Here is a 26,850-nt window from a genome sequence, read left to right on the forward strand (position 1 = left end):
TATTCGTAAATTATTTACTACTATATCTCTAAATTGTTTTTGTCTATTACTGTGAACATATTGTCCAATTCAAATGTTTAGCCACACTGTGAGATATATAAGTGGGATTTATTAAACCTGACATAATCAAATGTAAATCAAACTTCTTATCTATCGAAGTGTCACTTACTAAACCACTTTGATCCTCCTTCATATATGTTCAAAGTTCAAAATCTAGCTAATTTTCTAAAAAGACAACAGTAACTATTTCCGTACATTCTTCTAAACAAACGAACGAATTAAGTATCATAAAATATAATCTCATGAAAATCTGATTCCGCACATTCAATTATAACCAATAATATAATAAGAGATACATTGAACTATTTTGTCGGTTTGAATGATGATAAATCGTACAACAATGTCAGAAATTTTGTACAAAGTCTGTGATGGTAAATGGGCATGTTATGTATGATTTGCTGATTTGATTAAATATAGTTTAAAAAGGTGACCCAAAGATATGGTTTTGGATTGGGGCCGGGAGGATCATGCATGTGGATTGAATTAAGTACATTGTTTGTATTCTTAATTTGGATGCATTCCCACAAATGCCTCCACGTGCATGCACATTACAAGTTGTATCCCTAAGTCCCCTCATTTACATCCTTTGTATACCATAGTACTGGAATGATTCAAAAACATTAGTTAATAATTTATTTGAACTTTTAAGAATTTTAAAAATGATTTAGTATCTTTTAACTGTTAGAACAGGAAGACGATTCTGTTTATACAAGTGCTTAAGATATTTTTGAAAATAATGTATTCAAGAAACTTATGGTGATTGATATAAACAAAGGCACAAAGCCACACAAATGCTAGAGGTCATCAGCGCAGTTTTTAGAATGCTATTTATAAGTGGGACATCAATCCTGATTTAGTTTAGATTCAATATGTCAAAGATTGGGTGATGTTATTTTCCATACTTAGTAAAAAAAAAAACCTTTAATTGGTTTTATTTATTATAGAGAGACTGACGAGTTTGACCTGATTTCCTCTTTTTTGGTTAGAATTGCAACAACGAGTCTCGTCCTTCTTCACATCTTTTTTTTGCCATTTTTTAAGTTTTGTTAATTCGAAATCTTTTATCGAAACAAATCTTACGTACATCGCGTGCAATAAACTTGTAACACACCCACACAAGCTTATACACACAAAACGGATTTGATTTTTAGCCACACAAGCTGGTGTATTTTAGTAGATTTTAACTACAGTTTTCTTAAAACTATTTGGAATTGGGGTAAATAAAGTGGATTTATACAAACCCATGGTGTTCTACCTAGACAAGAAATCCAGGTGAGAAAATTCCACCTCCTTCGAGTTCTGTGTTTCACTTTAGTGACACCATATACTTTGATTGATATCTATTGTGATGTGATCATGCTCATTTGTAAGCTTCAGATGTTACTCATGAACATGAAATGTTATTGAAATGCCAGCTTGTTTCTTTTATAAGTGTATATGTTTGAGATTTGCTTTGTGTGGTCACCGAGTTTGCCCCAAGTAGTTTTCTCCCTGTTGGTAGTCGTCGAAATCTTTTTTTTTTTTGAACAAAAAAAGAACTAATTTTATGAAGCATGGTGTTGGACCTATATAAACAATGGAACATGATGGAATTATTTAAGATTCTTTAAGATGACAAGTGCCTAATAAACAGCAAGGTTCAAGCAATAACAAAGCAGCTCTTAATATAATAAAACGTATTGCCAACATGTCTCTTATTTATGTGCCTATATTTTTTTTCCAATTATTACAACAATTTTTAAATTTCTTGAATATCCAAGTGAAAGCTGTTTTTTTCCTTGCACAATGCGGAGGGAGAGAAGAGTCACAACTGATGGATTTAAAAAAATTATATGAGTCAATCCCAATTAACCTAATGGATTTGATATTTTGATGGTATATATAGCCCTCTAGGTTAAGGCTGATAGTTATCGACCCGGTTATTAAAACACTATGGGTTATGGTTTGAGTTTGATCAATTTATCTATATAAACACTATGGGTTATGGTTTGAGTTTGATCAATTTGTCTATATAAACACTATGGGTTATAGTATGTAAATTGTGGATATCCTTATCAATATTACACAACTTTTAAGTGTGGTATGTAAATTATGGAATTATCAATATTTTTTCAAACATTAAGAAATGGGGTTCCAACATCTAAATAAGGTGGTCGAGCTTTTTTTTTTCCGTCAATGAACCACCGGAATACATATATTTTAAATAAAAAAAAAAGCAAAATTCTTAACGGAAAAATATAAAAAACAACAAATCACTAGTTGACACGTGAGCAATCATGTCTTATCTCACCAGCGTTACCGGATTTAACTCCAACCCGACCCAACTTCGTTATAGCAGAAACACAAGCCTGTCTAAAAGCTACTTCACTAGAAGCAAATGAATTGACAGTTGATCTAGACCGTTGATCAGAGAACAAAACTTGATCGGACGTGAACAAACCCATCCCTTTTTGGAGGTTTTTGAAGTAAGCATTGTCAAAGGTATTTGGAGAAGTCGGATCCAATATATGAACTAAAGTCGGTATAATATGGGTTGCTTTGGTTTAAATACCTGAGAGTGCGATCATATCAGTTTGGGATAGACCGTGACGAGCGAACATAGCTAGTGTTAAGCTGGTTTAAATTGAAACCAGGTTGAGGCAGACTGTGTTGAACGCTACCCACTGTCGATAGTCTTCCGTCTCTCCTTCCTAGCTCCACCGGATAGTTTGGCCAACATACAGTAGTATTATTCTTAATCTCACCATCTTTTAATAACTATGACACCCCAATTATATAATAAAATCACACAAGAACATAATAATAACCATTGTCAAAAAAAAAAAAACATAATAATAACCTAATCGATGGTGTATACACCTAATGAACAGTACGTACTGTTTATAGTTTAGGATAAATTACAAAAGAAGTAATCCTATAATTTTCACTAAGTTAGGTAATATACATTTCTGATCTTTATGATCACGATAGATTGTTACATAAAAAAAAAAAATCAAAGTAAACGAAACAGTAATATTGTTACTTTGTGTCACAAAAAAAGGCATACTAGAATTAGCCTACATCTTTTCTTTTTTTTCCGTGTGACATTTCCTTTTACTAGAATTTTGAATAAGATGTCAAAAAGGAAAAAGATCAATAAGAGTTTAAATATATTTATACCAGAACGACGACGTCAGGAGTGGCGAGAGCCAAAATGTCAGCACATGATACTTTGTTACGGCAGTTAGGATCCCTATCAACGGCCTGCTTCGCCTTCACCACCGTGTCGAATCCCTATAAATAACGTTAAATAGTCAAATAATAGATACAAGAGTCTTATAAAGGATTATTGATAGTTTTCTTTTGATACAATTTGTTGATGTTTTGTAACTGGAAAATTTTGAAAATTAAAAAAAAATCCAAATATCTTCAATAATAAAACATTAGTCATATAGATTAAAATATTTATATTTTAAAAACATTAAAAAGTTAGATTATAATTTCGATGTGTAACTATACATTTTGAATAACAAAGAGCTTTTGAGTGGGATTTAAATATCATAGAACCAAGTAAATCCATAGAAACTAGGAATATTTACATTATAATACATTTTTCTATAAAAACATTGCATTCTAACACACTTTTGGACCACCACACATTTTTTTATAGTCTTTTACTTTTTTACCCCTCTAACTCTCTCTCTCCAAACACATTACTTCTCAACACACATCTTTCTTTTATTTTTGTTATTTTTTACTCTATTTTCTTTCCTTTATCTTTCTTTCTCACCCTCTCTAACTCTCTCTCTATTTCCAAATAATTTTTATTTTATTTGTTTATCTTACTCCCTTTCTTTGATATATGTGTTTGAATAATCTTGAGTAGTGGATAACAATATATATATTTCTTAGTCACATTTATATTTTTTAAAAATTTTGTATTTTGATATATTTATCATCTACAAAATCAAATCTAGATGCTTATATGTTTATGTTTATTTAGTTTCATGTTCAATATATATAATATCATCCATCAAATATTTTTCATATGTTATTGATCATCAGTTTTATGTTTTCTAGTAAAAAATCTTCAGATTTGACTATATTTGTTACAATTACTATGAAATTAAATTTATGATTATGGTTTATGATCTAAAATTTAGGATTTAGGGTTTATGGTTTAGAGTTTTAGGGTTTAGGGATTAGAGATTTAGGGTTTAGAGTTTAGTATAGGATATAATGAACGGTTTCATGCTTAGGTTTTTAGGGGGTATGATGAGGTTAACAATGACTAATTCACCAAAACACAAGTAGTTTTTAGTGGACGTGTATAATTTAGCGTCCATATGGACTTGATTTTATGGACATGAAAGATTAAAATTCTTTGATAGTTTACCATGACTACTTTACTAAACCACAAGTTGTTTAACTAGTTAGGTATTCATATGTTTTTTCTCTAGTCATCCAAAATAAGTATTCATCTATGCATGTTAACCATCCAAATAATAGCGAACAAACATCAATGAATTTGGAAATTTATAAAGATTGTAATGCAAGAAGTCAAAATTTTGGCCTAATTAAGGTTCAGGGTTTATAGGTTGGGGTAGGTCAATTTCATGTTTTATAGTAAAAGATCTTCATATTTGACTACATTTGTTAAAGTTTCTATGAAATTAAATTTATGATTATGGTTTATGATCTAAGGTTAAGGTCTAAAGTTTAGGATTTAGGTGTTAGGGTTTAGGCTTTAGGGTTTAAGATTTAGGGTTTAGGGTTTAGGATAATATATAATGAACGGTCTCATGCTTAGTTTTTTAGGAGATATGATGAGGTTAAAATTGTTTGATAGTTAACAACGATTGTTTCACCAAAACACAAGTAGTTTTTAGTGGACGTGTATAACTCATCATCCATGTGGATTTGGTTTTAGAATAAGTATCCACAAATACGTCTCAACATAATAAGACATTTTTAGCTTCCACGTAACAATTAAAAAATATTCAACTATAATTGGATAATTATGTATTCATATATTTTTCTCTAATCATCCAAAAGTAAGTATTCATCTAGATATGTTAACCATCCACATAATAGCGAACAAATATTCAAATATAAATAGATAATGTATAACTAATCAGTATCCATAGCACCTCATCCACATGATGGCATCAAATTTTCATTATACAAACCTAGTTTTTAAGATACAAATACAATCCGCTCCATACAAATTAATGGACACCAATTTTGTAAAGAATGTTGTCCACATAAACAATACATAATGGACACCATTAGAGAAACATTCTTATTGGAAACAATGCATTATTATGTTAATTAGACATTCTTATGTATCCACAAAAAAGTATCCACAAAAAAATTATTCACAAAAACGTATTCACAAATAAGTATCCATAAAAAAGTATCCACAAATAAGTATCCACATAATAATTTACAACTATAATTGGATAATATGTAATACAATTATTTATTTTTAAATATAGTAAAATGGATCTTAAAATGTAGAAAAAATAAAATTATAATGAATCATAAAAAAAAATTGAAAATATTTGTCATAATAATTAAATAAAATGATTACAAAGAGAGAAAGAGATAAACAAGGAAAGAAAAGGATAAAGAAAAAAGTGGGCAATTCTAGTTAACACTTGGTTAGAGAGTTTCAATCTTTCTGCTTTTCCAAGTGTTTCTAGCACAAAAACCAGTGATATAATTCTCAAATCTTTCTTTATCAATTAAAAAACAGCAATGAATTTGGAAATTTATAAAGAATCTAACAGAAGGTGTCAAAAATTATTCAGTTTCATGTTTTCTAGTAAAAATTCTTCAGACTTGGCTACATTTGTTAAAATTGCTATGAAATTAAATTTATGATCTAAAGTTTAGGATATAGTAAATAATTAAAAAAATATGTAATGAAAAAGAGAGAAGGAAGATAAGAGAAAAGACAAGAAATGAAGAGAGAAGAATGAGAGAGGAGACAAAAATATTTGTATTTTTCTGTTGCTTTTAGTAAGGGTATAATAATCATAAAATTAATGAATAGTAGAAAATATGATGCAAAAAATGCTGTAATAGCAAAAAGTGTGTCAAATGAAAGAAGTTTTAGATAAAATGTGCTATTGTGCTATTGTGCAAATCTCGCTAGAAACTATAGCTTGTTTCTACCAAATATCATTTAAACTTTTATTTTTTTTTGTGGTCAAACAATTCGTTTAAACTTAAACGACACAATCAAGAATTTTTTGTACATAAAAAAAAAATCTTACACGGACGAAGCAATCATGAAAGAAAAGGCGGAGAGTGGCTGGAGCTGTTACAAACGTCTGTTGGAACTTTTGGCGGACGGCGTTGCGGACAATAGTTTCGACGTTAGGACATGAGTTCCACTAAAAGTTTGTCTGAAGCTGAGCAGAGAGACAGATGAAGAAAGGATAATGAGAAGAAGAGCAGCAATGGAGAAGCTGCGTTGGTTCTTCATAGCTTAGAAAGTTAATGTTTTGTTTCTTGTGTTGTGTGTTTGTATCTATATAGGGAGGATCATTTTTTAATTAATGGTTACGTATGGTACATGCACAATACAATATACAAGTTTTATAGTATTGATGAATACGATTATGATAATGACTTTGTTACACTCTGTAATGTCCAATCATAGATTATGACAATTTGACGTGAGGCTAGGGTGAGGCTCACACAGTCATTTATATTTTAATTTATTGTATTATATTGTTCTTGTATATCGGCTATATAATTGCTTAGGTCGGGACGTTATTCAACCATGCATTTTTGGTAAAATATAAAATTCAAACATAAGTTACTATTCAATCCCTCAATATAAGATAGGAGTACAGTTTAGAATTAGATGATGCATTTAAAAGAGTTGAATTGACTGAAAACATAATTATGAAGACAAACTATTGTTAGTTACAAACTTACAATTAAAAAAAGAATGTATTATTCTCACAAATATAATTTTCTGAACCCAAAGCAAAATCTAAGATTGTCGACCTGGTAAAATCTATATCAATCTCAGTGTCAAGTTTAAATTCATGTTGATCATGATCTTATCTTTGCCAACTCAAAGCCATGTTACCACTTCGTAGCAACTACTTGAACAAGAGGGACTAAAAAGAAGATAACTCATGTGACTTGATCTATATATCTTATATGATTACATCCTTCTCAAGATCTAATTAAGTTTAAAACGAGGGATGAGATCTAAATTTGAATAGTGATGAAAAGTGACCTTTGGTATGGAAACCATTATTATAAGTTGACAAGTCTTGCAAGTTCACAAAGTAATGAATAATTAAGGACCATACTAAAGTAGGATATATATACGTTGCTAAAAAAAAAAAAGCCAAGGGAAATATGATCGAGAGATCGCACATCAAAAGAGTGTTTATGATTTGGTATAATATCAAAATTAAAGTTTTTCGTAATGACATTGTTTTGTTCGTGTGATTGATGATGATGATCCATGAAAAAGTCCAAAATATTATTTCATATGTTTGGGTGTCCGTGTGTAATACTAATTATTAAGCTACATTGTTGATAGTTGTAATGCAATTACATTCGAGGAATGATCACTAGAAAAATAATCTTACGAAATTGGAGACTTTTTTCTTTTGTTTTTTTGTTTTTTTTTTTTCATTTTGTTTTTTTTTCCTTGTTTTTTGTAAATGACAAATCTTCACGGGAGATGAGATATATGCAGTGAATTAAGTTGATTGGCCTTTTATATGAAAATTTCTCCAATGGATTAAGACAAATATAAATATAAATATTGAGAGTTCTAAACAATGTCAGCTCATCACATGCAATGAAACCTTGATTCAAGGAAGAAACTACGCAGCCTGTGACATAATCTCTTGGCTGTTCTTAGTTTTCGTGTATTGACTGATAAACACATTAAAATTTTGTTATTTTGTGTGTGCAAAATCTCTAACCCCTCAGACGACCAAAAAAATAAAAAAATGACTCACATTAAGTTGCATTGTTGATAGTTGTAATGATAGTTGTAATTATCAAGCTTTACACAATAGTTGTAATCCTAAGATTATGGTTCTCTTAGATTGTTGTGTAAACAAAAGAGTAGTAACTCCCTCTGTGTATTGTCTAAAGCTTGATACTAAACTAGCAAATTTCTGAAGAACATGAGCTATCTCATCGTTTCATAAACATTCAGATGCAAAAAAATCAAGATCGATACTAAAACATAGCAGAGTTTGCTTCTGCTGCAACACAAAACTAAAACCAAAAAGCAAACCATCAAACAACAAAACTTGAAGAATCGACTTACGAGTGTCGTGAGCTTGGAGAAACAAAATGAAGCTTCAAGCTTCTTCTATGGTGGCGAATCGATGGAGCTGCGAGCTTCTTCTATGGTGGAGAATCGATTTGTCTGCGAGCTTTGTTGAGCTTTGTTGAGCTTCGAGCTTCGACTATGGTGTCGCACATATCGATTTTGAAATTAGGGTTGTCAAAATTAGAATTTGAGGAACTGATTTTAAGGGTATTTTCGACTTTAAACACTTTTGAATGAGATCATCTTATCCAAACTCTATAAAAATACTCATCCAGATATTCTAATTTTTTTGAATGAGTTTTGAAAATGCAATCAGATACAACATTCAGATTATGATCTTAATTATCACTAAACAAACAAGAATATGTATTTGCATCCAGATACTGCATCTGGATTAGCAAACGAACATCACCTAAAAAAAATTTGGAGGCTGTTATATTATTAACTAATTGGCTTGTACATAAAATTGGAAGAGCGTGGATAATCTTGTGGCTGGATGCATAATCTTATGAGTTATGGCTGCAGCTCCGGCACACTTCTCACCTTAACATTAATGTGCGAACTCCCTAAAGGTACCTTCCAACGCACTTGGCATTTGTCAAGATATCTAAATAGTCTCCATTTGTGAGTGTTTCCCTTGTTAGAATTTCATTGAAAAGAGTATTGTATTTCTTGCCTAAACTATCTACTTGGGGCATTTGTATATAACAACATCTCGTTCATTTGAAATATCAAGTTAATATCAAATTAAGATCCACACAGGACTTTAGTTCCCTATAAACAATACTTGAATGGCAAAGTTCATATATGGACACATTGACGTTGTGATTGTCTTTGGTCTGACAATTTAGTTCTGATTCTAAGCTTTTGCCTATGAGTTGATGATGGTGGCAGGTACTTGAATGGCAAAGTTCATCCAACAAGTTCTTTCGAATGCCCAAGATAAAAAAGGTCAAAATCCATTTGACATCATCTCCTACTTTGTATTACACATCACAACAACTGATTTCACACATACAGACGACTCACAAAGAAAATGCTGAAAGATAAGAGTGTTTGAAAACTTCAGGGATTTATTCCGAGTCAGAATCAGAATGAGCACTCTGCCTTACGTTCCTTCTGACTTGTGTAGTAGACTTTGGTTTATGAGATGACTCTCCCTCGTAATATATCACTTGCGCTCTGGCTATTCTCTCTTCCAAATCCTCTGTGCTAAAATCATCTTTCCCTCCCAGTTCATTGAACCCAACCTATCAACAACAATGATCATACATTAAAATCATATCCCAAAGAGACTAACAAAAGATTCGTGTTTAAGCAATTATCATAATCAATACCACATAATCATCCACTTTAGTGTTCTTAATCAAGGCAAGAGTAGGAAGAACAACAATCTTGAGCCTCTCAGCCAAGAATGGACTTTTCTCAGCTTGTATCTTCACGAAACGCGTCTCAATGTGTTGCTTTGCCAATATACTCATATGCTTATCCATCACCTACACAAACATATCCCTCTATAAACATCAATCATACAGCTTATTAATAGTTTATTAGTTTTAACCTCAGAGATCACAGGGAAGAAACAAGCAATGCAAGTAGATACAAACTTGAATCTTATGGTTAAAACATGTCTAGTGGCTATGCTAAAACCAATACACCATTTATAAACACTAATCATCCAAACCACACACAACAAAAGATCATCATCTTCATAGAGACGAGCAAATCGACAAAATCTTTTCCCTACATCACATCCAAACTCCAAGATCACAAGGAAGAATCAAGCAATGCAGAATGATTCACAAACTTGAATCTTTATCTACCAAAACAGGTCTAGAGGCAATGAACAAGAAGCACCATTTTTGAATTCCTAACATCTCTAATCAAAGATCATACATTCGCAATTGTAACGAGAGGAAACGAATGCGCATACTTTACAGGGCCAATTCTCGCGGTAGAAGTGGCATTCGACGCGTTCGCTAGCTTTAACGACGGTGAAGAAGTCTTTCTCGGAATGGATCTCAGAGTATTCGCCATGTCCGAGACTCATCCAACGTTTCTTTTTCTCGCCCATTTTCTTCATCTGCTTTAACCTTCTCTCCCTCAGAACCTCTAGATCGTCTTCGTCAAGCTTCTCTAAAGACGCGATCTCGTCGTCTATCTTATCTTCCATGGCTTTCGCCACCGTTAGAACTTGCTTCTCCAGAATCTACCATGGAATTAAAAAAAAAAAAAAAAAAAACACAAATCAAAATCGAGATAACTTATATCCATTGCAGAAGATAGAATCAAAAAAATTGCATTTTCTAAATGGTACCTCTTGAATTGGATTCGCCATGGTTGTTGATTTTTTTATGTTTTTTTTGCTCCTCTGAGGATTTCAAATTTTTTTCTGTAGATCTTGCAGATTAGGTTTTTTTTTTTTACCTTTATTAGTATCTTATGAACAAGATGATTATCACGTGACAGCCCACGTGACATTAATAGTTTTAAGAATTTTGGGCCTATCAATTATTAAAGAGGCCCATTTAATCAAGCAAATCGGTTTCATAGCGATTTTTAAAATATACATAAAATCGAATTGCTGCATGAAATCAAAATGAGTTGTATTCAATGGGCTGCGATACGTTTGATCATGTTTTGTTTATGAGAGGTCCGACGTGGTCACGTGACTTCTTACCCGAAGCAACAACCAATGTTTTTTATACTCTAGCTTAAGTTCGTTAGATTTGTCAAAAAAAAAAAAAAAAAAACTTATGTTCGTTCGATTATCGTAAATCCATGTAAGATTTGAAATTTCTTTTTATTAGTATTGCTATCAAAACATATGAATTGTAAAATAACATGTACTATCTGCAGTCTATTAGTTTAATGAGTGTTATTTTTTATGTTAGTATTATTACCATAATAATTTAAATAACAATTTTTCAATTGTTATTATAATTGATTATAAAAAGAAGTATAGTACTCCTGAATTATTTCCAACTCATTAAAAGAAACTTATTCCCAATAAATATAGATTTATATATATTTATAAATAAATATAAAAATGACAACAAATTAGGGGATCTCATGAAATGTGATTATTTATATATATCTAAGTATGGAAACTAATTAATCTCAGTATTTAGTGTGATTTTTTTATTAAAAGTGGAAATATTGATAACCGAATAGAAATATACGTTCTAATTGTACATTAATCTATGTGCTATTAAAAAGAAATGAGACAATAACCCTTATCATTAGAAATAAACTTAGTATTCAAAAAAAATTATAATATATTTAAAATGAGTGATTATTAGATTATACAAAATTGTTATAGTTAATCAATCAACCATAGATATAAATTTGGTTTTTAAAGCACACAAAAAATATAAATTGCCATAAATTGTAACATTTTATAAATGTTGTTTTTACCACGTTCACATATATCACGGATAAAATGTATTCTTACACAAATAAGTTGATTTTGGAATTTCATTAATTTTTCATGGTTTTTTGGTAATAATCTGTCATATTAACAAATCGACTAACTCAAAATATTAAAATAGCCTAATAAAATATATTAAATCAATAAATTAGATTATCTTCATAAAATTTAGTTTAGAATCCAATTGTTACTGACAAATAATAATTTTTTTTGAATTAAACTACCGAGTAATTTAGTGTATGTTATTATGGTGACATAAGAAACATGCAAAATTGTTATGATTACAAAATAAAACATAAGAGATATGAATTTGATTTTTAAACAACACAAACACAAAAGACATTTTGCAATAAATAGTAACATTTTATCAATATTTTCTCTATCATAAAACCTCTTATACATTCAAAGATTTCACGGGTGAAATATATTTTTAAAAAAAAAATTCAGATTTGAATAAATTGATAAAAAACTTTAGCTACATATTATGTTTGACACAAACAAATATTAGTTCTAGGATAATAATTTTATTTATAATAATTTTCTTTAAATCAATTTATCCCGCACATAGTGTGGGTTGTTACCTAGTCTAATAATATCATTCGACACAAATGGAGCAACCACTTAAGTTTTCCTTTAGTTTCTAGCTTAAATTACTCTTTTTAGCAGTATATATATACATTTTGGGAGACATTTATAAAATAAATCATGAAGTTGACACTTATTTACAGGAATACCATTAGCATTAAATAATTAATTTAATAAACAAATTAACTTTACTTATATTCGATTTTTTTTATAGAAACTAAGTGTTTTAAAAGGTAACAAACATAATTGCAAATGTATACAGATTTTATTTCCTTATTTTATATGGAGGTGAATGAAGAAGTTTACTCTAGAAGTAAACCCGTGAACCTAAGTATTTTTCTTTACTTGATAAAAATTTGAAAATTTGGTTTGATAAAAAGTAACTTTTAGATGAGTTTTTGAAGATTAAAAATCTTTAAACATGTTGCGTGATCCACCTAGCATGACGGGTTTGGACTATATAACTAACACTAAAACTATTAGTTTATTTCATATACTATAGATTTATAGTTATTGTTTGGAAAGTTAAATTATAAATTATTTAGTATATGAACTACAAAATATTACACATACTTCTTAATATTCCAAAAAATAAAATAAAAATTGTTTACACATAAATATGCACCAACATACCATATAGACATATACCTCTGTTTAATTATAGAAAACAAAAGTAAGTGTTTTAAAATTTTATATTCTATATATAATGTAATTAGGTTCTAAATTGTATAAAACGTAAGAAGAGGAAAAAACATTTTAAACAAAATTATTAATTAATTAGAGAACAGTTAATTAATTGAGAATTTGAAAACTAAATATCTTAAAAATTATTCTTTAAAATGCAATAATTTATAATTTAGTCTCACGGTGTACCGCGGGTGAAAACCTAATTTAGTTTGTTTTTGGAATCATTTAAGGTTTTTTCCATCTTATAATACCTAAAATAAATAATTTTGTTTTTCTAAATCAGTTTTTTTTTGGTCAACAAAAGGATCAACTCATATGAGCCAATCGGAAGGAAAAGAATCTACAAACAAAGCATGAGACAGATACGTACGCGTTTGGCGTGCCAGTGAATCTGCACTTATATTTTCAGTTCTTTAAATTAGAGACAAGGAAAAGGATGAAAACTCTTCCGTGTCTGTCTTGATATCTTCGAGGTAGGTCTTGAAGGCCGACCAGTCTTGAGGAGAAGACACCATCCTCACCAAGTCTGAACAATCTGTATAAAAAGCCACATCCCGATAATCATGTCCAATCATACACTGCATCGCCCATAGAAAGACTTCGACTTCAGCATGTAATGGGGAAAGACTTCTTCGGAAATTGGCGGCACCCCTCGTTGTCACTGCATGCAAACTGGACGAACACGTCCACCCTGCACCTGCAAATGCATCACCTGCTTTCCACGAACCATCTACATACCCGGGAAACACACCAGGAAGGTGTCCTATGCGCCCCGACACCGACGCTCCAAAGGCACTCAGAATGGTGAAAGAATCCTCACCCACAACCTTGGTTTGTGCTTGTAACCACGTAGACGCCTCTCCTAACGCTACCCTAACGATATCGTCCGGTTTTTCCATTTGATTCTCAAAAACTCTAGCATTCCTCGCCTTCCATATATACCACATAATCCAAGGAAAAGCTGCTATCTGAGAACCCGGATTTGAAGAACCCAGAAAGTGATCCACATTGGCATACATAGAATCTGTGGGGAATGATACCGATCCGGTAGGCACTTGAGCTAGAGCCCAAGCCTGACGTGCTGGTGGACACCGGAAAATAGCATGGTTGATTGTTTCCTCATCGTCCCTGCATCTTGCACAGCCAGAATCACAATCAATACCTCGCCGTCTCAAATTCGAGGTGACTGAAAGACACCCTGATAAAATCTGCCACATAAAATGCCGAATTTTTGGAGGACATGACACCCTCCAGACCCCCGTAAGAAGAGGAGTAATATCAGGCCCATACTGAATTACCTGGGAAGTCTGGTGTTTCGCTAAGTGTTCCATATCATACCCTGATTTTACAGTATATTTCCCGGTCTTCGTAAGTGAGTCTTCCAACTGAGAGTTACCCAGTGGTAATTCCATTATCAATGTAACATCGTCCTGAACAAAGTGCTCATGGAGCACATGCATACGCCAAGAATTGTCTGGCGATTGATTAAATGAGAAATTTTTAAAGAATGATCGTTAAAAGGTCCCTTGCATAAAGTTGGTCTTGGGGATTGAGCCGGTATCCATGGATCATTCCATATAGAAATGGATTCTCCATAACCAACCCGTATCATAAGCTCTTTGTGTACCAAAGATCTAGCTGAAACTATACTCCGCCACCCATAAGATGGAGAGTATGTTCGTATCGAATTCATAGAATTCGAATTCCGGTAATACCTGGCCTTGAAAACCCGAGCAAAAAGAGACTCTAGTGCCTCTATCAGGCGCCACAATTGTTTAGCCAACAATGCTGAATTAAAATCATCAACATTTCTAAAACCCAATCCACCCAATTGTTTACTACCATATAACTTCTCCCAGGCTAACCAATGTATCCCCCCCCCCCGATTGGCCTGAGCTCCACCAAAACTTTGCCACTGCACTCGTGAGTTTGAACGTGACCGTTTTTGGCAACCAAAATCACGACATAACAAAAGTCGGTACCGCAGTAGCGACAGACTTTATCATCACTTCTTTCCCTCCTCGGGAAAGCTGTTTTGCTGTCCAACCATTTGTGCGACTCTGAAGTCTATCCAGCCAAAGGAGAAAACTTTTGTCTTTGTCCCTGCTAAACTCTCAGGTAACCCTAGGTAAGAACCCATCCCTCCCAGGTTTGTTATTCCAAGAACCTGTTGCACCTCACTCTTCACCCCTTCATCGTTTTTGTGCCCAAACTGCACCGAAGACTTGTCAAATTTATTTGTTGTCCCGACACCGCCTCATAACTCTTTAAGATGTCCAAGATAACACCACACTGATCCTTATCTGCCATGCAAAAGAATAGACTATCATCCGAAAACAACAAATGCGTAATCGACGGACATTTATTCGCGACCTTGATCCCTGTTATCCGCTTATCCCGCTCAGCCTTATGAATATTCGCAATTAACACCTCCGTACAAAGAATAAACAAATAGGGAGATAGCGGATCTCCCTGCCTCAACCCTCTTTCTGGGACTATCAAACCATTAGGTTAACCATTCAGCAGAACTTTATATTCAACCAAAGGAACGCAAAACAAGATCCAAGATATCCATTTGTCCGCAAAACCCATCTTCCTGAGCAAAGCCTCAATAAAACCCCACTCGACCCTATCATACGCCTTGCTTATATCCGTTTTTATAGCCATAAATTTTCCTTTACATGACAGATTTGTTCTAAGGCCATGAAACATCTCCTGCGCAATCAGAATGTTATAAGAAATTAGACGTCCTAGAACAAAAGCTGATTGTGTTTCCGAAATAAGTCCTGGTAACACCGTTTTTAACCGTTGACACAAAATCTTAGAGATAATCTTATACCCCACATTACATAGGCTAATAGGACGCAACTCCGCCATACGAGTTGTTCTAGTCACCTTGGGGATAAGACAAATATGTGTTCGATTTAAACCCTTATCAAAAACCCCCTCCTCAAAAAACCGATTCACCATAGAAACCAAATCGGCCTTGATAATCCCCCATGCCTTCTGGAAAAACAGAGCGGTCATGCCATCCAGCCCCGGTGCCTTATTCGGGTGCATCATAAAAAGAACCCGTCTTACCTCCGCCTCAGTAGCTGGGGCTGTTAAGAGTGCATTCACCTCCTCCGTAATTACCATATCAATCTCACCCAAAGCTTCCTCAAATGAATCTGGATTAATCGAAGTAAACAGATCTTCAAAATACGATACTGCAGTATTGCAAATATCGTCATCCTTCATAGACCAGTTGTTATTCCTATCATAAAGACCAATGATTCTATTCCGAGCGAGCCGCTTCATTGTTTGAGCATGAGAGTACTTTGTATTTTTATCCCCCACACGCAATCAGCGATTCCTACTTTTCATAAACCAATAAACCTCCTCATCTCGATACGCATCCCGCAGGCGAGAACTTAAAACCGAAATGACACTCGGATCAATATTATCATCCCCCTGAGCCACCTCCAGCTGCCTCTTAAGATCCTCTATCGTATCCCTCCCAAACGGAATCTGCGTTTTACGCCATTTAGAGATTGCTTGTCGACAGTTTCCTATTTTGGCCATGAAATTAGGATAATCCTCTACATTGTCGCCAACCCACCCCTGTGAGATAGCATCCATCAAACCCTCCTGACCAATTCAACAACGGTCAAAAATAAAACACTGCCACCCTCGCAGTCATTTAGCACCGATACTGACCACTAGGGGTTTATGATCTAAAGCAATCATAGGCAAATATTCTGTGACCGTATCTGGAAACCGATAATGCCAGTCCTCAGTGCCTAAAGCCATGTCCATCCTGCAACGAATCGGTTTCTTGTCCCTCCAACCTCGTCAAGACAAAAAATCACCAAGAAACAGGAATCCCAAAAAACCACAATCCTGGATCATTCCATTAAAAGTCTGAAACGATGAGGCATGTCTTAGCGTACCCCCTCGTTTCTCATGGTTTCCAGTTAATTCATTGAAATCGCCAACAATCAACCACAATGTTGACCTGGAGGAGCTGATCCTTAGTAGTCGTTCCCACACCAGCTCATGGTTCTTGGGAACTGGGTCACCATATACAAAAGTCATATGAAAAAGCTGTCCGTTATGAATAGCTTCAATATCAATTAACCTGTTTGTCGCCAATAAAACAGAAATATTAAAATCATCTTTATTATAAAATAAAGCCAATCCTCCACTACAACCAATAGGTTCCACTGTTTTTAAATTTTTATAGCCAAAATGGCCTACAAATTGTTCCAAAAAAAAGAAAAGGTTGTTTTGTTTCAATTTTAAATAAAAAATCTGGCCGATATTTATTCCATAAATCCCTGAGATTTCCAATCGTCGCCTTATTTCCGAGACCCTGACAATTCCAGCTTAAAATATTCATCTAACAATATGAGGCTTTGGTGGCTTAGCCCCAACGTGATATCCCTGAACCCCTTCCTGGGTCTTCTGGGTGGTTCCGCTGACCCCAAGTCCCCACTATCCTCACTGATCGTCTGATCCACCGCCTCCTCCTCCAAGGAAGAACCATCAACCGCTATATCCACTTCCTCTCCAAACGTCTCCCCTACCGTCCCTCCCTCCGAAGCCTCCCCGCTATCAGCCTCAACTTCCAAACTGCCACCACCTTTAGTATCCGCAGCCAAAAGATGTTTAGGCAAACTTTCATGCTCGTTCATAATACGATCCATGATAACATCAGGAGCGACAACCTGTACGGGGACCGCAACCATTTCTCCCAACATCCGCCACTGGTACCTCCGAGTTTGTCTAATGAGACCCAAGAAAACTCTCCTCCCCCACAGGTGGAACTGCACCGCTCACATCCTCCTCCGTGCCCTCCAGAATTTGTCCTTCCTCAGAGAGACCTGAACCTTGAGCCACCTTAGCTATCTTTGCCTCCTCCACGGTGGACTCTTGAAATAGAGTTTTTTTAACCTGTTTTTGTTGCCTTTGTTCCACCACTGGGACCCTATCCTCAACAGGGACCGATGATAGAAAGGTACCATTCCGCTGTCGTGTGTAGGCATGACCAAGGTTATGGTTATTACGGTTACGGTTAGAAATATTATATATGGTGACGGTTAGAAATTTTATATAAAGTTAAAATGGTACGGTTAAATACGGTTGCGGTTAAACGGTTACGGTTATATACGGTTACGGTTTCTAATTATTATGATACGGTTAAAATTTAAAATTAGTATTGTGATTATTAATATATATCTCTAATAAATTAGAAACCGTAATTTTTTAAATTTTTTTTACTATATATATATATATATATTAATAATCACATTAATAGTCATATAGTCAAACACATATAAGTTTTTTTTCTTGTCACAATGAAAACAACATTTGGTCATTACAATGAGTTTTGTTAATTTTCTAGAAATATAAAATATTTGTAGTGCAATGATTATAATTAATGTCATTTTTTCATTGTTAATGACTCCAAACAATAGTAGAAAGTCCAAAAGAATCACCAAAAAATGATATTTTAGACTATAGAAATTAGAAAATTTCTTCTGGTAAGAAACCATTACATAGACTAAGTTTATAAACTAAGAATGAGTTGATTAACAGAAAATAGCTGTTATTTAAGGGTAGTGCCGTAGTGGTCCTAGCTAGTGGAGTGTATGGACACATTAAACTTATTTTCATTCGTTTCTTTGTTTTAGTTTTTTTTTTAAATGAACTAAATATATCTCATTTATTTTTTTAAAATAGAAACTGTTGTATTAAGAAAACGCCATATTTTCTAAAACTACATTAAATTAATACGGTTTTCTTCCAAAATGTTTTAAATAATTAGATTTACTAAAAAATTTAAATATTTAATACTAATATTTTTAAATTTGAGCGATAAATATGTCTTATACGTAATGTTTCTATAACATATTAATTATACATGAGTAGTTAATTGTAAAGTTTATTATATTTATACAACGTCTACGGTTATAATTTGACGGTTTAATTATGCGGTTAACCAACGGTTTTTATACGGTTAAGGTTAATTAGCGGTTACGGTTAATAATTTTTGTAACTGTAACCACTATGATTTTACGGTTACGGTTACAGTTTTTAACCGTTTTATACAGTTACGGTTAAAAACGGTCCGATTACGGTCCAAAATACGGTTACGGTTTAATTTTGGTCATGCCTAGTCTTGTGTATCCCCGAGCAAGACCAGCTCGACCCCGGTAATCCTTTGAGTTTCCCATGCTGGAGGAATCCTTGGAAGGACCCTTATGTCTCGATGAGACTCCTGAAGGATGGTCTGTCCTAGTTCGAGAGCCTTCATACTGAGCACCAGTGTGAGACCCCTTGGAAGAGCCAACATAACCAGCACCTCGCCTAGCATCTACCAATACAGCTCCCTTGTAGCTCATGAGTTGAGCTTTCTCAGATTGCACCTCAGAACCAACCAGGTTACCACTGTTAAACCCACCCCCAGATAGAGGACAGACTGCCTCATCATGGCAAAGGCTGAAGCATTTCTTACACCATCCATAAAGCCTCTCATAGAAAAGCTTAACAACCGTGACTTCCCCATTGAAGAACTCAATATCCAACTCAAAGCAAATAGGCTTTAAACCATCTATCGTAACTTGGACTCGACCTCTACCAATATCAACATCTTCGAACACACCCAGATCCGAGCCAATATCACGAAATGTAGGCTCTGCCCAAAACTGAATGGGAACATTAGAGACTTGGATCCAAAACTTCAAAGATGATGGATATGTGGGATCCACCACCGGTGTCCACCGGACCAAAGACACCATCCAGGAATCAAAGTGAAACGGCTCTTTTGACAAGACTTCAACAATATCCGACTCCTCATCAAAGTCGAACTGAAACTTGCCAGAACTGAGATCAGCACCTGCAACCTTCCCCTCAACCTGCCAAATGCGCGGCAACATGAGCAACAAGGACTTCATGTCCTGCATTTGTGGAATGAAACTTCGCCCAACAACCGTCTTGGAGTACCCCGCAATAAGATCAGAATTATTAAAATATGATATCTTGATCCTACGCCTTGGTTGTGCCTCACCCTCCTTCTGACCTAGCAAACCTTTCCCGATGAGACTAACCTGAGACATCCCGACCCAAAAACACTCCCTCAACCACACGGTATACTGAGACAGCAGAGATAAAGAAAGAACCAATGAAGGAAAGCTGAATGAGTGATGCCACAAATTGTTGGATACAACAACCCTTTTATACTGAAACCAAAACCCTCTCATCAATTGTATATGATACATTGAATCTCGAAGATACACCTGACCAATCCCCAAAGAAGGAAATTGATGACCAAACCTCGAAGCACTGAATCCCGAAAACAGACCCTCTTTCCTTAACAGAACAGATATGGAACCCATCAAGCCCTGCTCTTGTGCAGAAATCCCTGGAACAGATTGCCACAGATAAGGAAAACCAATCAGACCATTCAAACCAGGGATCCTCTGATCTTGTGAAAAGCAAAAGTCCCTGCTTATCTCTGCCACCAAACTAAATCGAATCTGTAAAGATCGGAAACCACATCCTTCCTTTTCCACACCAGATAATCGAATCAAGAAACATAAATAACCAAATCGACCCCAAATAAATGAGACCCAAATCCAACCAGATAACCTCTTACTTCATCGTAGAACAAAGAAATCCCCACACCCAATCTCCCAGAATCACACTCGCCTCTTCACACCATTTTCCATCTTAGATTCATATCTTTATCAACTATTCAAGAATTCAATTTTTTTGATAAGAACACTTAATCAATATTTTCAAATAACTTAAGAATGCACACTGAAAATGAACAAATTTGGACAAGTAACGAGGTGTATTAAAAAGCTGACATTTTTTTTTGCTTTTAATTTAGAAGAGATCCATGATTTGAACAATCTTCTTCTTCATTGTTAAGATAGATACAAATATTGTTAATGAGATAGATGTAAATCTCATAGAGATAAGTTCTAGTCTAGATTTATGTATATCTACCCATGTCTATATAAGGGAACATAACGTAATGGAATAACACAAGTCAGTTTAAACCATTCCTCCTTCTTAATCTTACATGGTATCAAAACCCAAGGTAAAAATTCTGGTGGACCTAGAAAAATGGATACGGACATGCTTCTTGTTAACCCGAGTAATAGGGCCCAAGAAGAGGTTTATTATCTGTCCAAGTGGGATCAGTTCGAGATGGAGTTATCATCTCGAGGAGGCGTGTTAAGATCTTATATGTGATCCTTGGTTTGAAGGGGAGATTGTTGGAATACAATCCAAGTCCCACATCTGAAGTTTGATAAAACTATCATTAATATATAAAGGGTTAGGGCCAATTTACTAATTGCCAATTGGTTTTTAGTTAGAAGCCCAAGATAAACCCAAAATTAACATGGTATCAGAGTAGGTTCTCTAACCTAAAAAAAAATGAGTGCTTCTGATGACAAAAAACAAGTTGCAGTCGTAACAAAATCCTCCAATGAGATCTTAGTGAGTTCACCTTACTACCTTCATCCCTCGGATAATCCCGGATCAGTGATCTCAGGGGTACAATTGAATGGTGAAAACTATTCAGAGTGGGCCACCGAGCGGGAAAACGCACTTCGTGCAAAGCTTAAGACGTGTTTCATAGATGGGAGCTTGCCAGCTCCATCCACCACATCTGAACTCCATGATCTGAGGATGAATTCGTTCCTCCATCTCTCCGAAGATCCGCTCTACGGTGATGTTTACACCCGAAGCATACAAGTTGTGGGTTGATCTCAAGAAGAGATTTGCGGTTGGAAACTCTGTTCGGGTGTATCAATTGAAGGCGGAACTTGCCGCCTGTAGACAAGAAGGTCTCTCGGTCCTCGACTACTATGGGAAGCTCTCTTCCAAGTGGGAAGAACTCAACAACTACAAGCCCATAAGTCATTGTTCCTTTAGAGGGACATCGCCGTATGTGAAAGAAAAAGAAGCGGAGCAGGTGTACCAGTTCCTGATGGGCTTGGACGAGTCTCGTTTTGGGAATATTTGCACCGCCATCATTGGTAATGATCCGTTACCATATGTGAATGAAGTTTATCAAAAGATTGTTAGAGAAAAGCGAAGGTTGAATTCTCTGAGGAATGAGCACAAACCCGATGCAGTGGGTTTTGCTACACGATCAGAGACCCATCCTGAGGCTATGAGACTGTCTGCACCTTTGGCTGCTGCAACACGAACACGAGAGCATATACCGTCGTGTTCTCATTGCGGACGAAGGGGTCATGAGAAAACAGAGTGCTGGCAGATAATCGGCTTCCCGGAATGGTGGTCAGAAAAATATCAAGGGACTCCACCAGGAGGCAGGGGACGAGGGTTATCTTCTGGCAGAGGACGAGGAACACCACAGTTCCGCGCAAACACTGCTCAAGTAAATGTCACGACAACTTTGCCGCTCCTAAACTTTACACCTGATCAGATGGAGTCCCTGCAACGTATGTTGGAGCAACATAAAAGCTCCACAATCCCTGAACGTTTGCAAGGTAAAGAACAAACAGGTGATGTTATACTTGATACTGGTGCATCACACCATATGACTGGGGATGCGAGTCTTCTTCATGATCTGCAGGATATGGTGTCTTGTCCTATTAATTTCGCGGATGGTAGTCAAGTGTTTTCTAGACAGTATGGCGTGTTTCCATTGTCGAAGAAGATTTCTCTCCAAAACGTTCTTCTTGTCCCAAATTTGAATTGCACATTGTTGTCTGTTTCAAAGCTGTTGAAGCAAACATGTTGTTTTGCTGTTTTTACTGATACATTGTGTGTATTGCAGGACTGGTTTACGAGGACGCTGATTGGCGTAGGTGAAGAGCGTGATGGTGTTTATGTTTATCGGGATGTAATAGCTGCACGAGTGCACACGGCTCAAATTGTTGAAGACAAGACTTTGTGGCATTGACGGCTGGGACACCCATCTTTTCAAGTTTTATCGTTTTTGCCTTTGGTTTTTGGTGTTGGTGTTGAAAGTAGTTCAAGGCAGCTTAGTGAATGTGAGATTTGTTTTAAGTCAAAACAGACCCGAGCTGTATTCTTTGATAGTATCAATAAAGTTTTCGAATGTTTTTCTCTCATTCATGTTGATGTGTGGGGACCATATTGTGTGCCTTCCTCTAGTGGAGCAAACTATTTCTTAACAATAGTAGATGATCATTCTAGGGCAGTATGGACATACTTGCTTCTTGAGAAAAGCGAGGTTAAGTTTGGGACTGGAAGCAGAAAATGTGTCTTTGTAGGATATCCATTTAGGAAGAAAGGATGGAGGGTTTATGATATATAAGCAAATGAGTTCTTTGTTTCTAGGGATGTTGCGTTTTATGAAGACAAGTTCCCTTTTGAGCAGATTCAGTCCCCTTCTCTTCTCATCTTGGAAGATCACACTCCCGTACAGGTTGCAGATGTTTTCCGTGAAGAAAGTCCGGTTCAAGATACCGAGCCACCAGCTCCTGTTGAAACAGAGGAGGTTGTAAGTAGTCCACCAGTTCCTGTCGAAGCAGAGGAGGTTGATAGTAGTCCACCAGTTCCTGTCGAAACAGAGACTGCAGTTGAAGATACAAATGAGCCTGAAGCTGAAGAACAACTTGGCAAGGGTTACAGGAGAAAGTTTCGTCAGTTAAACTTTGTGGGTATGAGACTTACAATGCTCGTGTACTCCCCGATAAACACCCACTTCACGTTCCTCAACCTGAGCTGCCAGCTTCCTCGTCGGTTCAAGGTAACACTCTGTATCCTTTGTGTGATTATATATCTGATCATAAGTTTTTAGAGCAACATCAGATCTTTCTAGCAGCAGTTAGTGCCGGAGTTGAGCCAGTTTATTATCATGATGCTGTTAAGGATGCTAAGTGGAGAGAAGCTATGGCTAAGGAGATACAAGCCTTGGAAGATAATGACACTTGGAGTTTGGAAACATTTCCAGCAGGAAAGATATCACTTGGCAGCAAATGGATATACAAGCTGAAATTTAACGCTGATGGGTCGTTGGAGCGTTACAAAGCCAGACTAGTCGTACTTGGGAATCATCAAGTCGAGGGGGAGGAATTTAATGATACTTTTGCACCAGTTACTAAGATGACAACGATGCGTGCTCTGTTGGAAGTGGCTGCAGCAAAATAATGGGCAGTTCATCAAATGAACGTTCATAACGCATTCCTACATGGTGATCTAGACGAAAAAGTCTACATGAAGTTGCCACCGGGTTTTCAAACATCTGATCTAACAAAAGTGTGCAAGTTGAAGAAGTCGTTGTATGGCCTCAAACAAGCACCCCACTGTTGGTTTTCAAAGTTGTCGTTGGCGTTGGTGAGTTATGGTTTTAAACAGTCCTATACCGATTATTCACTCTTCACCTACATCTGGGGTGAAACGAGTCTACGTGTTCTTGTTTATGTGGACGACTTAGTTGTTTGTGGAAGTAAAGATAGATACAAATATTGTTAATGAGACAGATGTAAATCTCATAGAGATAAGTTCTAGTCTAGATTTATGTATATCTACTCATGTCTATATAAGGGAACATAACGTAATGGAATAACACAAGTCAGTTTAAACCATTCCTCCTTAAACTTACATTCATCATTTGAAAGAAAATACTAAGCTTAATCAATCGAGACATATAAGATGGTGAATATTTTTAAAATTATGTGTCTTATACACTAAATTATATGAAGCCTATTCTTTTGCACAATTTAGATATATGTTAAGTTTTTGTTTTTTTCGATCATTAGTTTAATTTAGATAAGTATTCTTTCTTCTACAACCGTCTTCGGTAAAGAAGACATATCAAAATTGAATAAGTATAATCTTTTAGGATACAAAGGTTAAATGTATACTTACAAATGACATATGGAGGTTGAACAATCTACATATATCCTGGAAGATTACAAGAGTTTATGCAACTATTGTTTTAGAGAAGATACTTTCCAGTTTTTACATTTTGCGTCCAATATTTTTCTCTCGTTAAGTCAATTTATTTATTAAGGGGGGTGTATTGAATTTGATATTTTAGAAGATTTGCTGGGATTTTAATATTTTAGAATTTTGGGAGATTTGAGTGTAATTTTAGGAGATTTTGATATTTTGGCAGATTTTTTGAGATTTAGGTTTTGAGATGTGGTGAGATTTGATTATAAATTTTAGGTGATTTTAGAATTAAAAAAAGAAAGAAACAAATAATAAAAAAAAAAACAGCTTGATTCAACGTCATGTGAAGAATCACATTTCATTCGATCACACTTAAGAAGAAAATAGACATTGTAGTTAAAAGGAGCCAAAGCATTTCTCAATAAAAAGTATTGGATAAAAAATAATAAACCAATAGAAAATATGAAAACAATCTAATATAAAGCACAATAGTATTGTATCATGATTCCATATTCATAGCATCTGTCCACATGTTTTCCGCTATAGTTGCTCTCCAGTTATTAGCAAGCACTCTTTGTTGGTCTTGAGTACCATGAAGCTGTTCTTCTTCATTATTCTCATCATCAACTCTTTCATCAGCGTCAGTTCCTTCTGCATTTCTAACATCTTCAAACAAGTCTGAACGACATTCTTGACGAAGATAATTATGTAAAACAACACAAGCAAGTACTAACTCTACTTGCGTCTTATATGGAAAGGGTGGTGCATATTTGAAAATGAGAAATCTTGACTTGAAGATGTCAAAAATCCTCTCTACTACGTTTCGTAAGCTAGAGTGACGATGGTTAAACAACTCATTTGCAGTTACAGGATCTTTTCCTTGTCCCCTAAAGTCTTGGAGATGATAGCGAGTACTTCGGAATGGAGCTAAAAATTGACGACGATTGGCGAATCCACAATCAACTAAATAATATTTTCCTACAATTTAAAAGTTATACAAATATAAGTGAGATAACATAAAAATTAATAACAAAGAATATTAGTTTTATCATAATGTAATGACGTACCTTCTAGAACTATTAATTTGTTGGTGTTCCTAGTTAAAGCATCGTGTAGTACCTTTGCATCGTGAGCTGAACCTTCCCAACCGCTAAGAACGTATGTAAATTCTAAATCAAAATTACATGCAGCTAACACATTTTGCGATAATTGTCCTTTCCGATTACGGTAGCTAGACGAGTCTTGTCCTGTTATCATTGCGGGGATATGAGTTCCATCAATAGCCCCCACACAATCCTAAGGAAAATAGAAACACAAAATTAGCTAGTCATATAGCTTTTTGAAATACTAGAAAACAAGCAGAAGAAAACAATCTCATACCTTAAAATAAGGATAAAATCGTGTGCTATCTTTTATTTTTGTAGGCACTGCAAGCCCAGGTTTAGCCATATACTTTGGAGCAAGTGCTTTTAACACCTTCAGAATTGTGTTAAAGCTCTTACTTATTGAAAATCTTGATCTCTGAAATCTAGTTTCAGCTGAAACATATCTTGAATTTTGACCAACGATGAACAAAAATGTGGCAAGCATTTCTTCAACTGAAACATATCTTGTGTCTTTCAAACCCATCTCCAATCTCAAAATAGAGCATAGATTCAAAAATGCTTCTGGGTCCATACGGTACAAACGTCGAAAAGTGTCACGTTTCTCATGAACCAATTGGTATTGTATGTATTCATGTCCAAGTCTTGAAGCTGGCTTTCTTATCTGGCGTGGTATCTGCAGAACGGAATATTGAATCTTCGCAATGATTGACAAAACCAGCATCATGATATCAATATCTAACTTGAAATTTCTCATCCGTCTTCTTTTTTTCTAGCTTGTATCTCTTCGCTTT

The 26,850-nt window shown here is 35.0% G+C and overlaps 2 protein-coding genes and 1 long non-coding RNA gene across 3 annotated transcripts; all 3 read right to left on the minus strand.

Moving 5' to 3' along the window:
- LOC104701014 lies at positions 2,179-6,582 on the minus strand. The gene is made up of 2 exons (XR_753685.1): positions 6,321-6,582; positions 2,179-3,333 (listed from the first exon to the last, which is right to left on the minus strand). It is a non-coding gene; the product is annotated as an uncharacterized LOC104701014 (long non-coding RNA).
- LOC104701018 (thioredoxin domain-containing protein 9 homolog) lies at positions 9,261-10,775 on the minus strand. The gene is made up of 4 exons (XM_010416641.1): positions 10,680-10,775; positions 10,296-10,571; positions 9,700-9,858; positions 9,261-9,612 (listed from the first exon to the last, which is right to left on the minus strand). The coding sequence occupies exons 1-4, from the start codon at positions 10,698-10,700 to the stop codon at positions 9,436-9,438; spliced, it is 633 nt and encodes a 210-aa protein (XP_010414943.1). The 5' UTR covers positions 10,701-10,775; the 3' UTR covers positions 9,261-9,435.
- On the minus strand, positions 25,453-26,402 carry LOC104710575. Its single transcript, XM_010427204.1, has 3 exons — positions 26,334-26,402; positions 26,021-26,249; positions 25,453-25,604 (listed from the first exon to the last, which is right to left on the minus strand). Exons 1-3 carry the CDS (start codon positions 26,400-26,402, stop codon positions 25,453-25,455), a joined length of 450 nt encoding a protein of 149 aa, XP_010425506.1.

This window comes from Camelina sativa, chromosome 1 (genome assembly GCF_000633955.1).
Source record: "Camelina sativa cultivar DH55 chromosome 1, Cs, whole genome shotgun sequence".
NCBI classification, from domain to species: Eukaryota; Viridiplantae; Streptophyta; class Magnoliopsida; order Brassicales; family Brassicaceae; genus Camelina; species Camelina sativa.

What these genes read in the sequence shown, in the direction of transcription:
- LOC104710575 (XM_010427204.1), bottom strand. Translation starts at nt 26,402, where the DNA reads ATGGCTAAACCTGGGCTTGCAGTGCCTACAAAAATAAAAGATAGCACA. An exon ending in GATTTTATCCTTATTTTAAG is followed by an intron (nt 26,250 to 26,333) that starts GTATGAGATTGT and finishes TATTTTCCTTAG; the next exon opens with GATTGTGTGGGGGCTATTGA. An exon ending in CAAATTAATAGTTCTAGAAG is followed by an intron (nt 25,605 to 26,020) that starts GTACGTCATTAC and finishes TTAGAAATGCAG; the next exon opens with AAGGAACTGACGCTGATGAA.
- LOC104701018 (XM_010416641.1), bottom strand. Translation starts at nt 10,700, where the DNA reads ATGGCGAATCCAATTCAAGAG. An exon ending in GCGAGAATTGGCCCTGTAAA is followed by an intron (nt 9,859 to 10,295) that starts GTATGCGCATTC and finishes ATGTTTGTGTAG; the next exon opens with GTGATGGATAAGCATATGAG. An exon ending in CTAAAGTGGATGATTATGTG is followed by an intron (nt 9,613 to 9,699) that starts GTATTGATTATG and finishes TGTTGTTGATAG; the next exon opens with GTTGGGTTCAATGAACTGGG.